The sequence below is a fragment of the Lipotes vexillifer genome, unplaced genomic scaffold (genome assembly GCF_000442215.2).
Source record: "Lipotes vexillifer unplaced genomic scaffold, Lipotes_vexillifer_v1.1 scaffold109, whole genome shotgun sequence".
In the NCBI taxonomy this organism is placed as follows: Eukaryota; Metazoa; Chordata; class Mammalia; order Artiodactyla; family Lipotidae; genus Lipotes; species Lipotes vexillifer.
Genome location: NW_006790015.1, coordinates 1,958,996 through 1,975,706, shown reverse-complemented (window position 1 = coordinate 1,975,706; position 16,711 = coordinate 1,958,996). Strand labels below are relative to the sequence as shown.

General features: G+C 41.3%; 1 protein-coding gene across 1 annotated transcript in view; it reads right to left on the bottom strand.

Annotated features, from left to right (window-relative positions):
- Positions 1-16,711, bottom strand: part of VPS13D (vacuolar protein sorting 13 homolog D) — a 242,824-nt gene that overhangs the window by 166,396 nt on the left and 59,717 nt on the right. Inside the window, exons 25-32 of the mRNA XM_007463189.1 lie at positions 12,051-12,067; positions 11,369-11,540; positions 11,073-11,185; positions 9,176-9,388; positions 5,656-5,921; positions 4,378-4,511; positions 1,724-1,879; positions 339-549 (exon numbers count right to left, since the gene is read on the bottom strand). Of these exons, the coding sequence (XP_007463251.1) occupies positions 339-549; positions 1,724-1,879; positions 4,378-4,511; positions 5,656-5,921; positions 9,176-9,388; positions 11,073-11,185; positions 11,369-11,540; positions 12,051-12,067 (1,282 nt within the window). The remainder of the gene's footprint in view (positions 1-338; positions 550-1,723; positions 1,880-4,377; positions 4,512-5,655; positions 5,922-9,175; positions 9,389-11,072; positions 11,186-11,368; positions 11,541-12,050; positions 12,068-16,711) is intronic.

The following is a 16,711-nucleotide window of genomic DNA, read 5'->3' as shown; positions in this document are numbered from 1 at the left end:
TTCCCTACATTGGCTGTCTTTTAAATGCTTACAACTGAAACTTAGTATTATTATCCATATAACTTGGGAGGAAAACTTGAAGTTTAAAACTAAACCTTAGCATTGTCCATTATGTCTGGAAGAAACTGTAAAAGGAAAAATACTGTAGGCTAGAACAGTTGGTTTGGGCTGTTTATTTTTAAATTAAAAAAAAATTAGACAGTCATACTTATGACCTACAATTATACTTAATGACACAATTATACCCTGAACAATTTAACTGTGCAAAAGAAAATCTGAAAAGTTAAAAAGAAGGGGAGTTTTGGGAAGACTGAGTGGGTTTTATGGTTAATACGTACCCAAGACAGGGTCTAAGGTGTGTCTTGTCCCTTCTCTGATTTCCTCTCCCCTTTGAGATGCACCAGGAAGGTAACTGCTGAAGGAGTCAGCGTCCAAGGCCCCTGTGTCTGGTACTGCAGCATGAGCTTGCTCTGGGATGGATTTTGCAATGGCCAGAAACAGCTGAACATCATTATAGGAGAGTCTGATATCCAGGGCCTGTAACTGAATCTAACAAAATTTAAAAGGTGGCAGTTTTTAAAGTTGCACTTGCTTTTGTGTCCACACCTCTTTACAGGTATCACTCTAATTCAAGTTCTAGAAATCCAACAGACATTTCTCATTGTGAAGACAGGGGAGATCTTGAAATTAAGCATTAATAGCCATGAGGTAAAACGTCTCAGCTGTGAGGTCAAATGTCACAAAACTGTACCAAATACTAAGCAAGGAAAATTACTAGAGCACTTAATACTTCAGTAGAATGATCTTCATACAAGCACATTAATCATCAAAGCAGAGAATCGGAGAATGGCTCTGGTGGAGACAGGATCACCTATTAGCAACACTCTGTGAATCCATTTTGCTTCGATCTACTTAATTTTTTAAAATCTCTGACCACCCAACAAAATTTATCTCTCCTTTATTCAAACAGAACTTTAAATGAGTCATGTTCCACATTAATATTTCTGAAAATCTGGTCTTCCTCAGACAACAGCAACTCAGCTACCACTGGTAAAAGCAGTACAGACACCAACACAAGACCACTTTGAAATGTGATGGCTGTTTGAAGTCTGGGTACAGTGCTTTATTTCTTACTTATTTTTCATGATTTCTGAAGCCCTAAAATCAGAATGGCTTTTCTCTCTCTTTCAATCCTCCTACGGTTCAAATGGATTACTAATTAATTACGCCCCCGCTACCGAAGAAATAAAACATCAGTCTTAAGCCGCGCTTGCCTGGCTTCACCTGCTCTGCTTCCCCTCCCCTCTCCTCCTCACTGCCCTGTAGACGTCTGTCTTCTAGTGAGACCTCCCTCGGCCTCAGGTCTGCTGGGCCATTTCTGCCCCTGACTCTGCTGCTTCCTAATTTGGAATGCTCTCCTTCTCGGCCTATTTACATCCTACCCCTCTGATCAGACTCACTTTTAGCTTCACTCACAGTCAATATTCCTAACTCTGCTTTCTGTAAAGCTTTATAGAACTTCAAGATCACACCAGACAATTAAAAGGTCTTTTATCCTCCACAAGACTGAAAGATCTTCTAGGGCAGAGACACTGTCATATTTATTTTGTATTTGCTGAAGTAACCAAAATGTTGCTGAGTTTGGCAGAGTTAAGTAAGCAGTTCAAGCAAAGGAAAGTGTTTGAGAGCGTCTCAGTGTGTTACACAGATTTGTCATCATTACCTCTAAGACAGGTGGGAAGTCCTCACTATTGAATGCATCCATCAATCCTGAACTATTCTGATAAGAAGAATTCCCCACCAGCTCCACTTGAATTTGTACTGGATCAACAATTGAAAGAGCTGTGTCTTGCTCATTTCCTAGTCGGCATGAAAACACCTAGAGAGTGAAATGCAATATGGCAGGAATTAATGTCTGATTCAGGAAGAGTCTAACCGTCAGGAGAAAAGGGACCATCTCAGAAGCACTCAGCCCTATAATATCAAAAGCCCAGAGCAACCACTGAAATGAACATTGTGAAGAGGGAGGCTGAGGCTCTCACCCACTGCCAGGAGCGCAGTGGCTCGCCCGTGGGAAAGGCAGTTTAGCGATATGTAACAAGAGGCTTAAAAACATCACACCCTTTGATCCAGTAATCCTACTTCTTACTAGGAACTAGCCCGAGGAAATAATGCAAAACATAGAAAAATTCACTGAACCATTATTTAACAGTGAATCAAAAAATTAAGAGCAACCAAAGTTTTATCACATCTACTCGGTGGAATATTTTGTGACCATTTAAAAGGAACAGTTTAAAAGACCATATGAAACATAAGAAGACAGTTACAATATAGGTTATGTGAAAAAGCAGCCCAATCAAAATAATATTACGCCATAACTATAAGGAAAGAAACACATCAAAATGTCAAGAGAGATTATGTAAGGTGGGATAGGTGATTTTTTCCCCTCCCCTTCCCTAATTTTATGTAATATAGTTGTTACTTTCACAACTGAAAATAAATACATTTATTTTTGAACCTAGGTGAAAGGTACACAGGGGTTCATTATATTATTCTGTTTACTTTGTGTATGTTTGAAATGTTCTATAATTTAAAAAAAAACATATTTATGGGGAGAGAAAAGGGAGGGAGGACTCCCATCCTAGGATCAAATTATGTTGCACGCTCAAGAAGACAGAAGAAAGCATTGCTTTGGTCTCCCTTGCTCCCTCCCCGCTTTTTGGCATTTTCTAGTGCTACTGAAAAACATGCGCCACCAAGGTCCTCTGCTGTACTCGAGATGAACTCATTTTGCTTTCTTTATAAGTTCTCCCCCAATGATGTATTAGGGCGGTCTTAAAATTCGGATCCAATTGTGCTGCCTAAAGAACAAGATTGAAAGACTGAATTTCCAGGAATCTCAAATATTTTGCCATGTAGTTTTTCTAAGGCTTTGGAGCAGGAAAGTTTCATTTTCCTTTTTCCTTCAGGGGCTTCTGCTACACAAAACCCAACTGTACCTGACAGTTCATTAATTAATCACTAAACTTTTCCATTCAAAGCTGGTATTGTGGTGGCTTGGAAAGCAGATGAATCGCAATTTCATGACCAACTCACATCACATCACACCAGCATGCAAATCCCTCTCCTCTCACACTGAGGTTTCTTTACATGAGAGAAACAAGTGGTAGAGAAATAAAATCTCTACAGGTTATTCAGCTATATTTCTGAGACCAAAAAAAAAAAAAAAAAAAAAAAAAGAAGTTCCATATACTGCTGACAGTGAAAATAATTTTTGTTCGTTCAACCTCTGAAATACCACTGGAAAGAACTGGGTATGAAAAAGCTTAGTCATAAATGGGAAGGAAATGATGAGTATCCCTAACCAAATATTCTAATATTCTAACAAGAGGAATGTTAGCTGAGATCAGTGACTTAAGAACATTTGACAGAGATAATAATCTACCTCGTTTCTCCTTCTGTCTCCACACATCCTGGCTTAAAAAGAGGCAGAGCGGGCTTCCCTGGTGGCGCAGTGGTTGAGAGCCCGCCTGCCGATGCAGGGGACACAGGTTCAGGCCCCGGTCTGGGAAGATCCCACATGCCGCGGAGCGGCTGGGCCCGTGAGCTATGGCCACTGAGCCTGCGCGTCCGGAGCCTGTGCTCCGCAACGGGAGAAGCCACAACAGTGAGAGGCCCACGTACCGCAAAAAAAATAAAAAAAAAACTACAGAAAAAGAGGCAGAGCAGTTTCTGCTGGACATTGTATAATGTAATTTTCTGGCTACAAAAGCCATCCCAGTGCAAATTAGCCCCTTCATGAGATCAGATCAGAGCCACAACCACCTCTGTTAGAGACTCAGTCCTTTAGGTCAGGCCTGACTCTCTAGACGTGCCCTTTTATAGATCAGATATTCCCAGAAGGATAACACAAAAAGTCCTTAACACTTTTATAGACAAGTTTCCATGACCATAAAGCCCTAGGTCTTCGGAGGGACAAGCACTGAACGTGGGGGAAGGGGATACAGGAGAAACAAGGACCCCTTCCTCACCTTCACAATTCACCAGAGCCTAGACCTGCAGAACTAGAGGACACGACAAGGAGCCCGGCGGGGTAATGGGGACTAGAAGAGTTTCCTTGAACTTTCTGAGGAAGGGAGGGCGAGAGAGAAAGAGGTAAAAGCCCCTCCACACATTCACAGCCTGACACTGGGTGACTGAATTCACACATTAGAATAACCTGGTAGATCTGAGGAGAAAATGTAGAGAAGAGGACAAGGGCCCTCCAATCCCATTAATTATTTCCCCAAATGAAAGTTTAGGAGGTAAAATTCTCCTCCAGATGCTTTTCTCTTGAGCCAAACATTTAGTGTTTCAATCAACACACAGACTTCTTACCTCAACGCCAAACAAACTTCCTGAAAAGGGCCGATCGACAAACCGGGGCTTATAGGTGAGCACTGTGGTGCCTTTGAGAATAATGGCGTTGGTATCGAAGCAGGACACATCTTCAACGACCACAAACTCTGTGCCTGGAAAGGACGGCATTGTCAACTAAGCCAAAGCTGTGAAGTGGAAGGCAGCAGGCTGTCGCAAACCAGGTAGCACATTTACTGGGTGCGGGGCTGACACATCGGCCAGAAAGATATGTTCTGCAGGATGCCTGCCGACACTCTGCTTCACTCCCACCCGGAACAAGTTCCCTGTATCTGGCCAGCCACAGCTGAGCTGACAGAGCACTGCACAGGCAGAAAAGACTGGGATGCAGTTTCTCTCTTTAGCATATAGTTTTAAGCTAGGTCTCCTGGGAGGCAGAGCGACATTCAGAAGCTCTCTCGCCAAATGACAACCTGTTTTAAAAATCCCAGGAAGTGGATTCAGATACTAATGTTGGTTAGGCAGCATAAAGCACTAGGTCATCTATGTAGCTGTTTAAGTTGTTCACAAAGAATGTGGACTAATTTAACGTAGACTTTTTTTCATTAGTAGATACAGACAGTTTTCTATTCATCTATACATGGCAAATTTACTTTTCGTTTTCATCAAAAAACATGTATAAATTGAACTTTTGAAACTAAATCTCCTTCAAGTGCAGTGTGCTCTCCAGCTTCTTCCAAACCACTGAGCAGCAGACGGGGTATATCACAGACATAACAATAAATACACACATATGTACAGATGTACTGTAAGAGTGTACTAGTTAACAAAAACTGTAGTAAATCTGTTTGTAGAGGAAAATATTCTTTTTGTAAAGAAAATAACAATCCCCTCACTTATTTGTCTTCTACACTGAGATTTTCACATAGCACCTTTGCTTAAACTCTGTAAGGTACATCTGCTGGGGCCCTAGAGATCAAAGAGAAAATTGAAGCCAGATTTAACATTGGGAAAAAAGACCACTGCCCAGGTGGGTATTCAGGCCAGGCATATGCATCGGGGCGGCAGAGGAGAGGGACTAGATCTTGAAGCCCAGTGTGGGCCAGCTCAGTGTGGGCCAGGCAATCGCACCTGAAAACGGAGGTCAGGAACTTTGACACCTGTTGGTCTGCAAAGGATGCAAATGTGTAAGAGTGCTCGTGTCAAAATGCAGAGGCAACAGAAAAGTCATCCTGTAAGACACAGATGGAGCCTAATATCCAAACTAAGAATCAGTGACTCACAACTACATATACTTACCTGTTACATTGACCTTGACCTCCAGGTGCTTTTCAGTAGACACAGGAAGGGAAGACCGCTTGGTAACTACTCCACTTTTCACGGTTTTGGGAATTACAGCAGATTCGCTGCTAGAGTTACGGTGGCGTGAAGGAGTAACTTTAGTTTGCTTCTTAGTATCACTGGGGGTGTGGAGAAAATCGTGCACTAACAGCAGCCAATCAAATATGAGAAACACACGGAGATTGTTGAGAACTACTGTGAAACAGGAGGAATCCTTTGTAGACCTGCAAGAAGGAAGATCATAAAAATAAAATAGGAAAAGAGAAATATGATATTTCATTAACTTGCAAATATGTGACTCTATTAGGGCAGGTGGTACTCCAGCATTTTCTAAACTGAACTTTGAGTATCAATAAACTCTGAATCCGGGTTTAATAAAATATTCAGTGTATGTTTTCAGAAGTCAGTCAGATTCTTCAACAAAAAGGAATACGCTATAAGAAAGCAACAGAGTGCATGTCGTCCAGCAGTTCCCAACCAGGGGTGATTCTGTCCCCTGGAGACATTTTTGCCACAACTGAAGGGGTTCCTACAGGCATCTAGGCATCTGGTGGGCAGAAGTCAGGGACGAGACTAAACATCCCACAACGTACAGGAGAGGCTCCACAACATGGAATGTTCTAACCCACAATGTCACCAGCGCTGAGGCTGAGCAATGCCGGTGTAGTAGGAAGAGCACAGGCTTAAATCTTGTCACTTATAAGCTGTGTTATCTTGGGTAAGCCACCTACCTTCTCTGAGCCTGCTTCCCCACTTACAAAATGAGAAATAGTAACACTGTAGGAGACAAAGCACCGGGCACATAACAGGTTCGAAAAATGTCAGTTCCCTTCCCTACAGGCTGTTTCTAGAAGATCAATGAGGCACTCTTTCTTTGATGTCTAGGATCACTTCTTTATAAACATCCAATTTACATACTAGTATGAAATGGTTTTTCTAGCTGGAACCGGCCTGAAAGCCCATATCTTTTAGCCAAAGAGGGTAGACAAATAAGATGACATTAGCTGTGGGTGTAACCCCAAGCGCCCTAGAAGTAGAGATGCGGGAGAAGGGGAGAGAGTGTTAGTTTTGTTGTCCTCATTACCCCAAATTCTATATTTGGGGTGAAATATAGAATTACAGTGCAAGGAGGACTCTCAGGCCTGGCCTCAAACCATGGTGCGGTCAGGGGCTCATCCAGGCCCTGTTAGTATATCAGCAGCAGAGATGGGTAAGATAGAAGAAGGATGGGCTAGGGACACCCCTACAGAGCTTTCTGGGTTGAACTTTGTTCTATGAGCCCAAAATCGCTTCTGGGGCTCTGCTTCACATACCTGCTTCCCAGTCCTAAAAGGGGCTTCTATTCAGGAAAAGCTGATTTGGAGATATTTTCAAGGCTGGCTTCTCTAGGCTCTTATTTCTCCTAAACCTGGCTCACTGCCTCTAGAAAAAGGGCACAATGGTGCATGTCTCCTTCATACAGACACAGCATTTTTCACAGAAACACTTTACCCTTTTGTAATAGAGAAAAAATGTTGCCCCCAGTAAAATTTTTCCACCCCATTTTGAACACAGATCGTCAGAGCTATGAACTAACTGGAAAAGTCAAAGTGTGTCTGATCCCTTTTCTGGAAAATATTTCAAGCCTTTAAACACTGTGAAGTGATTTATATTTGACACACAAATTCCCAACAGAAGAGCAATTCTTCTTGAGACACAGAAGGCGTTCAAAAGTTCCAATCAAGAGAACATTTTAACCCTATCACTAACAATGGTATTTCTGTTAGCAAGAGCCAAGGTGTAGGACTTTATTATTAGCCTCCAAGAAATTATACACCTTCAGTATATAAATATATCAATATTTTAAGGCTCCTTCTACATTAAAAATATGATAAGTGGGACAACTAGATGATATTTAGGAAGCCAGATCAACAACAAAGCAACCCCAAAAGGAAACTGTTTCTGCAGATGGGCCAAAGAGCGATACATGCAAGCCCTCTGTTCAAATAAACATCATCTTCAAACAAAGGAACTGCAAATCACAGCCAGCTTATCATCTGACTACAGTCAGGCCAATCACTAAAATGTGGTAGGCCTGACAAGCGTTAGAGAAGACATGGGCTTTGAAATCAGAGGCCCAAGTCTGAGTTCTGCCTACTTTACTCACGGCTGTGTGACCTTAGAAGAGTTATTTAAGCCCCTCCAAGCTTCGATATCAGTACCCGTAAAACAGGGAAGAAGTGACCCACTGGACAGACTTGTGAGAATTAAGTTAAAGGTGGGTAAAGTGCCTGGCCCATGGTGCAGCTCAGTAAGAGGCAACTAGCATTCTTATTACTGAACTTTTTTAAAGTTCATGCAGAAGTTTAAATATCTACTCTGCTAGACTTCCTAAAGGCATACGGAGACCACGACACCTCCCTAAAAAAAACTCAACCCCGAGGAATTCACTGAACAGCACACTGAAATGTCAGACATATTTAAACATACAAATATAAGAACAATCTTGATACTTTTTTTTTTCCTTTTTTGCCTAACCAAGATGTTTTTCCCAGCCTTCTTACTTACTGGTTTATATTTACAACTTATCTGATAACATTAAGCACTAAGAGAGTGAAACCGACATCAGTTCCAAAGGTCTGCTTTTGAATCTCTATCGATCAGACCTAATTTTTCAGTTTTCCAGTCTAAGCCCACCTAGTCATAAAATCTTACAGTAGTGTGCCATCAAATAACACAAGCTACATCAGGAATCATCACAACAGCTCCCATCTGTGCCAAGCGGTATATGCCAGAATATCTTAAGCATTACCTCCACCCTATGCATGAGGTGGGTCAGGTGGGCACAGTTAGTCTTTCCTGTTTCATAGAAGATGAAACTGCAGCTGAAAGAGATGAAGGAACTTGTCCTTGGATGCATTACTAGAAAGTGGTAGAGCGAGGTTTGAGCCCAGCTCTATACGATCCCCAAACATGGGCTCTTTCTACACACAACACTGCCTCCCATAATACCAGGAAGAAAAACATAATCTAGTTCAAAGAGGCTAAAGCTCTTTTTACATGGAGAAGTCAGTCATTAAGACTTGCATGAACAAATCAATAATGCAAGTCAAAACCACTTTCCCTTCTGCTATTTCTATAGACCAAAAGACTTTTATTTTCCTCTTACATAAGCACAATTTCTTCCTTCCCCAAGTCACTTTACATATTAAAACAGTCTACAGCTGGTTAATTTTAATAATCTGGTTTAATTCTAAACAACTGTTTTTAAGGCAACAGAGACATCTTTTGGCCAATAAATGAAACTGCATGGTTACAGGAATACTAATATAGTGTGCTGCACTGATAAGCCATTATCTATTTATCTTCTCACTGATTCCTTGCTCTTTTGATGTTCGAAAGCCGACGTGGTCTTGGCCCAATGTCCACAGAAGGAAATGTCCTGATAAAGAAAGGCGTCCTGATAAAGAAAGGCAAAGTCAGGGTCTGGATCCCCTACCTGAAATGCAGTTCGATCTGAATGGATCCTTGGGTAGTGCTGCTGTTCTTAGAGGGCTGAAAGATACAGGTGAATACGTTTGTCATGCCAGGACTGGTCTTCTGCCCAGCATAGCGGGTGTCAAAAGCCATCATGGAATGGGAAACCAAGTTAACGGACTTCGTTTGGTTGGAAAAGCTCTCATAGAGCAGTTTACATTTCTTGAAGTCAAATCTAAGGGAGAAAGCAGACAAGATGTTGAACGCTTCCATTTTACAAAATTATGTACATTTAAGATAAAAGAACAAAATCATAAATATGCCTAAGTTCTATGAAGAATAACTTTCACTCAGATCTGTCACAGATTTTAACAGTGTCCACAAAATGGATTTAGTGTCACTTTGCCTTGTATCTCACTTTCCATTTCCAAGGAGATGCTCTTGTCCGTAGGAACTTCGTGAGGAATAACAATACCACTTATTTATTATATACTTGGTTCACTAGTGTTCTCATTTCTCACCTAAGTTTAGTAAGACTATATATTTGTAATAATCCCCAAGGGATAATAAGGGTCCCTTTAGTCCTTCATCTGCCAACTCCTAGCCTGCGTGGAAGATTCTCTCTCCAGAATCGGCTGAATTTTTACATAAGACCACTGAAGTTTACTGGGAACTGCCACAACAAATAATACTTTTCATACAGAGAAATAATGCAGCTGATGCATCAACAGAAAATGCATCTGGAACTGCCACTGTTTTAATAACAGAGAAAGCTGCAATGGGCAATCCATACAGAATTACTCCATATTGGAAAGAAAGCTAAGGGCATAACCAGTCATTAGAAAAAACTGCTGGCTCACAAGATAATCAATCTGGGACCCCAGCTCCACCCACCATACCATGTTCTGATCAGCCGAATTAGATACGGGCCTGAATGAATTTTTAAGGGAAATACAAAATAGAAGATAGAGTGCTTCCATGGAAAAATTACGAGACTTGAAGTCCTGTTTCCAAATACTGAACCACTTTTCCAGCCATATGATTGATCTTACACTAGTCAAAAACTCTATCTGGAAAACAGGAGTAATATCTGCTCAACTTTACATGGCTGTCAAGAGATGAAAATGAAAAGATTATCAAGTGTGAAAATACAATGCACTCTTGAGGGTTTTATACCAGTAATCGCAAATTCCTGGCCTACACTAACCAAGAAAATGACATAAATTAGTGAACTGCTGGGTAAGCATATGCCTTATCTAAAGGCTGCCCAAGTTGTTACTCAGTTTCCAGATGCTTCCAATTGAGAACACGGGCCCAGTACTGCCAAAGCTTCTAATTTTTCAAAAGCTGAAATCCAGACTTTTTACGTGCAATTCCCCAGTTTTCAAATGTTGGCCAGTTAGGCAGTCGTCACTGCTGCCCCAGATATAGCTCTGGGGCTCCCCCACGCAGACACACAGCAAAACCACTTCCCGACTCCTTTGCGCTCCTGTGGGGCCACGTTCTAGCCCCACGGGGTCTACCAGGGATTCCACTGCCATTCAAGACCACTCCAGGGCTATTGCTTTTCTTGCTGGCACAGCAAGCTGCTGGCAGTCAGAGTAACTAGGGTGAACAGAGCAGCCCAAGACCCATAACAGACAGGAAACACGAGGAGAAAAAACATCCTCACTGTTCTAAGTCACTGGTATTTTGGAGTGCCTTGTTACTACAGCCTAACCTCAGCTATCTTGACTGATAGAGACCGATGAATTTAAACTTTTAAAAAGCACTGCGCAGACCAACAAAAAGCACCTTGCGGGCAGACCACATTTAGCTGTGAACCACTACTCTGCGACCTCTGTTCTACGTCAGAGCACAATGTGTGCGTTATTTGTATTACCATTACTAACAGTAAAACAGTATAATTAAAGCCATACCTGGCTAAGGACCCAGCACCTTCTTTTCCTTTTGGATCTTTCAGCTCCAGACTTACATTTACCATATCAATGAGGAAGCACATGCACGTGTACACTTCTCCGCTCAGAACAGTCTGGAAAAGGAAAATGCTGATCAATTCATAGTCGATGCCAATCTAAAAATGGGGTCGACGTCATGAAGCCTAATTTACTCGTGGTTCCATCTTCTTTCCCCAGGTGACTTCGAGGAAAAGACACCCAGGATGACCATCAGCTGAGACCACGAGAGCTACGGAGGAACCTAACGGCACACTCACGTGAATGCTTGGGTCCTGTAAATCATAAGGCCGCAGGAATTCCTCTATGGGCTCTCCAAGGTTGTTCTCCAACAAACCCCGGATCAGCCTGTATTTGTACAAATCCAGAGAGCAGTGGACTGAGGAGAGATTGCCATGGATAGATATATCTGGCACAGTATGACTTATTTCTCTATGGAAAAAGAAAAAAGGTCACTTTCACAAACAAATCACTAACTTAATGTTGACACAGCTCACACCCAAATATAAGTGCTAACATGTACCCACCTACGTTATCAACCAATTAATTTATAACTTCCAGTGACAAAAATTTCACGTGGGTCCACATGAAGCAAGTTAGTATAACGTGAGTGTCACGCGTCAGCTACAAAAGGCCACTATTCTCCCAAAATATACATTTAGAAAGTCCCCAATCTAACATGAGTTAACTAAGTAATCTATTAATAAAGAAAAATCTCATGAGACTCAGAAATAGCTTAAACATTATACCTGGGAAAGCAATAAAAAAAAAAAAAAAGATGACAAAGCAGAAGGGAAACACACAGGTACAAAGAACAGAGGGGTGGGGGCTGGGGCAAACACAGGTGAAGGGGGTAAAGTGGTACAAACCTCCAGCTATAAAATAAACAAGCCATGGGGATATACGATACAGCAGGGGTCTCCAACCCCCCGGGCCACAGACCGGTACCAGTCCACGGCCTGTTAGGAACCGGGCCGCACAGCAGGAGGTGAGCGGTGGGTGAGCGAGTGAAGCTTCAACTGCATTTACAGCCGCTCCCCATCGCTCGAGCTCCACCTCCTGTCACATCAGCTGTGACACTAGATTCTCACAGGAGCGTGAACCCTACTGTGAACTGTGCACACGAGGGATCTAGGTTGCGCACTCCTTGTGAGAATCTAAAATGGACAACCTGGAACAAACGGACAAATTTTTAGAAAGGCATAACCTTCCAAGACTGGACCAGGAAGAAACAGAAAATATGAACAGACCAATCACAAGGAATGAAATTGAAACTGTGATTAAAAATCTTCCAACAAGCCAAAGCCCAGGACCAGATGGCTTCACAGGCCAATTCTATCAAACATTTAGAGAAGAGCTAACACCCATCCTTCTCAAACTCTTCCAAAAAATTGCAAGGGAAGGAACACTCCCAAACTCATTCTATGAGGCCACCATCACCCTGATACCAAAACCAGACAAAGATACTACAAAAAAAGAAAATTACAGACCAATATCACTGATGAATATAGATGCAAAAATCCTCAACACAATACTAGCAAAGAGAATCCAACAACACATTAAAAGGATCATACACCATGATCAAGTGGGATTTATCCCAGGGAGGCAAGGATGCTTCAATATACATAAATCAATCAATGTGATAAACCATATTAAAAAATTGAAGAATCAAAACCATATGATCATCTCAATAGATGCAGAAAAAGCTTCTGACAAAATTCAACACCCATTTATGATTAAAAACTCTCCAGAAAGTGGGCATAGAGGGAACCTACCTCAACATAATAAAGGCCATATACGACAAACCCACAGCAAACATCATTCTCAATGGTGAAAAACTGAAAGCATTTCCTCTAAGATCAGGAACTCTAAGACAAGGATATCCACTTTCACCACTATTATTCAACATAGTTTTGGAAGTCCTAGCCACGGCAGTCAGAGAAGAAAAAGAAATAAAAGGAATACAAATTGGAAAAGAAGAATTAAAACTGTCACTGTTTGCAGATGACATGATACTATACATAGAGAATCCTAAAGATTCCACCAGAAAACTACTAGAGCTAATCAATGAATTTGGTAAAGTTGAAGGATACAAAATTAATGCACAGAAATCTCTTGCATTCCTATACACTAATGATGAAAAATCTGAAAGAGAAATTAAGGAAACACTCCCATTTACCACTGCAACAAAAAGAATAAAATACCTAGGAATAAACCTACCTAACGAGACAAAAGACCTGTATGCAGAAAACTGTAAGACACTGATGAAAGAAATTAAAGATGATACCAACAGATGGGGAGATATACCATGTTCTTGGATTGGAAGAATCAACATTGTGAAAATGACTATACTACCCAAAGCAATCTACAGATTCAATGCAATCCCTATCAAATTACCAATGGCATTTTTTACAGATCTAGAACAAAAAAATCTTAAAATTTGTATGGAGACAAAAGACCCCAAATAGCCAAAGCAGTCTTGAGGGGAAAAAACGGAGCTGGAGGAATCAGACTCCCTGACTTCAGACTATACTACAAAGCTACAGTAATCAAGACAGTACGGTACTGGCACAAAAACAGAAATATAGATCAATGGAACAGGACAGAAAGCCCAGAAATAAACCCACGCACCTATGGTCAACTAATCTATGACAAAGAAGGCAAGGATATACAATGGAGAAAAGACAGTCTCTTCAATAAGTGGTGCTGGGAAAACTGGACAGCTACATGTAAAAGAATGAAATTAGAACACTTCCTAACACCATACAAAAAAATAAACTCAAAATGGAGTTTATAGAGACCTAAATGTAAGACTGGACACTATAAAACTCTTAGAGGAAAACATAGGAAGAACACTCTGACATAAATCACAGCAAGATCTTTCTTGATCCACCTCCGAGAGTAATGGAAATAAAAACAACAACAAACAAATGGGACCTAATGAAACTTAAAAGCTTTTGCACAGCAAAGGAAACCAGAAACAAGAAGAAAAGACAACGCTCAGAATGGGAGAAAATATCTGCCAACAAATCAATGAACAAAGGATTAATCTCCAAAATACATAAACAGCTCATGCAGCTCAGTATTAAAAAAACAAACAACCCAATCCAAAAATGGGCAGAAGACCTAAATAGACATTTCTCCAAAGAAGACATACAGATGGCCAAGAAGCACATGGAAAGGTGCTCAACATCACCAATTATTAGAGAAATGCAAATCGAAACTACAATGAGGGATCACCTCACACCAGTTAGAATGGGCATCGTCAAAATCTACAAACAACAAATGCTGGAGAGGGTGTGGAGAAAAGGGAACACTCTTGCACTGTTGGTGGGGATGTGAATTGATACAGCCACTATGGAGAACAGTATGGAGGTTCCTTAAAAAACTAAAAATAGAATTACCATATGGCCCAGCAATCCCACTACCGGGCATATACCCAGAGAAAACCATAATTCAAAAGGACACATGTACCCCAATGTTCACTGCAGCACTATTTACAATAGCCAGGTCATGGAAGCAACCTAAATGCCCATCAACAGACGAATGGATAAAGAAGATGTGGCACATATATACAATGGAATACTACGCAGCCATAAAAAGGAACGAAATTGGGTCATTTGTAGAGACGTGGAGGGATCTAGAGACTGTCATACAGAGTGAAGTCAGTCAGAAAGAGAAAAACAAATATCGTATATTAATGCATATATGTGGAACCTAGAAAAATGGTACAGATGAACCGGTTTGCAGGGCAGAAATTGAGACACAGATGTAGAGAACAAACGTATGGACACCAACGGGGGAAAGTGGCAGGGGGGGAGGTGGTGTGATGAACTGGGAGATTGGGACTGACATGTATACACTGATATGTATACAACGGATAACTAATAAGGACCTGCTGTATAAAAAAATAAATAAAATTCAAAAAAAAGAATCTAATGCCTGATGACCTGAGGTAGAGCTGAGGCAGTGATGCTAGCACTGGGGAGCAGCTGCAAACACAGATTATCATTAGCAGAGAAGTCTGACTGCACAGAGACCATAATAAATCAATTGCTTGCAGACTCATATCAAAACCCTACCAGTGAGTGGCAACTGAAAACAAGCTCAGGGCTCCCGCTGATTCTGCATTATGGTGAGTTGTATAATTATTTCATTATATATTCCAAGGTAATAACGATAAAGTGCACAATAAATGTCATGCACTTCAATCATCCCAAAACCGCCCCCTACCCCGGTCCGTGGAAAAACTGTCTTCCACGAAACTGGTCCCTGGTTCCAAAAAGGTTGGGGACCGCTGCTATACAGCATGAGGAATACGGTCAATAACACTATAATAACTTTGTATGGAAACAGATGGTTACTACGTTCATAGTGGTGATCATTTCATAATGTGTGCAAATGTCTGATCACTATGTAGTATACCTGAAATTAACATAATACTGTACAACAACTATATTTTGATGAACAAGAAAAGGTGACAAGCTCTTTATTCATTTAGTGATAACTAAAGGGAGAACCAGTGTTTCATAATGAGCCCAGACGGGACATCAGGATAAAACCTGAATCAGTCACTCATTTCACCTGAGATGGGCAGGAGTGAAGCTTGAAAATGCCTGGGTGGGGGGAAGATACCTCATCCCAACACTGAAGAGCTTTTTCTCTACCCTCCTAGAGGTGAAGTGGGCATCGTAGATCCTGCAGACACTATGCTCTGAGTATATAAAGTAGAGGGTTAGGATTTGAAGTGGAAGAGGAATACAGAAAACTACTTTGTCTATGGAGAAAAGCCTACATATAAGGTGAAAAAAGACCAGTCACGCAATCAACAAAGAAAAGCTGGAAAGGATTACCAAGAACCTCTGAGTTCCCGTGTCTGTGGTGTGAGAATCTGATAGAATACCTTGTGTTCAGTCATCACCTTCTATCTGGGCTAACAGAGTATAATTATCTGCACATAAACACTGATGGAAGTGGGTAAAGTTTAGATAAACAGAGTAGTAAAGCACATTTTTTTTTGGAAAGCATTACTTGAAAAGAAAACAACGTGTTTGATTTCTAAATAGTGAAGCTCCTCTTAAGACTTCTAAGCCAGTAAAATAAAATACAGCCCATGCCAACCATAACTGAAAGCCAGCCAGGGAGTACTTGAATAACAAGTAAGAATGAAACACAAAAATCTCAGTGAGAGCGGCTAAACTGTATCATTAATCCAGAGAGAAACAAAACAGTGATATTAAATGACTTGCCCAAGCCCAAGAACTGCAAAGGGAGTAGCCAAAGAGGGATTAAAATGACACCCTGGAAAAGTAGTGACACTGCTTTTCCAAATGCTACAAATGAAAATCTCTTTCATTACTTTACAGCCATGCCTCATCTTTCCCTGAAGTTAAGATGCAAATGTTGCTGCTTTCTCCAAAATTAGTGCTCCAAACTGAAAGGCATCATACACTGTAACCAGCAGTCCCAGTCCAGGCACAGGGGCCAGGCGAGCATAAGCGCCACCAGAGGACACTTTTTTTTTTTTTTTTTTTTTTGCGGGACGCGGGCCTCTCACTGTTGTGGCCTCTCCCATTGTGGAGCACAGGCTCCGGACGCACAGG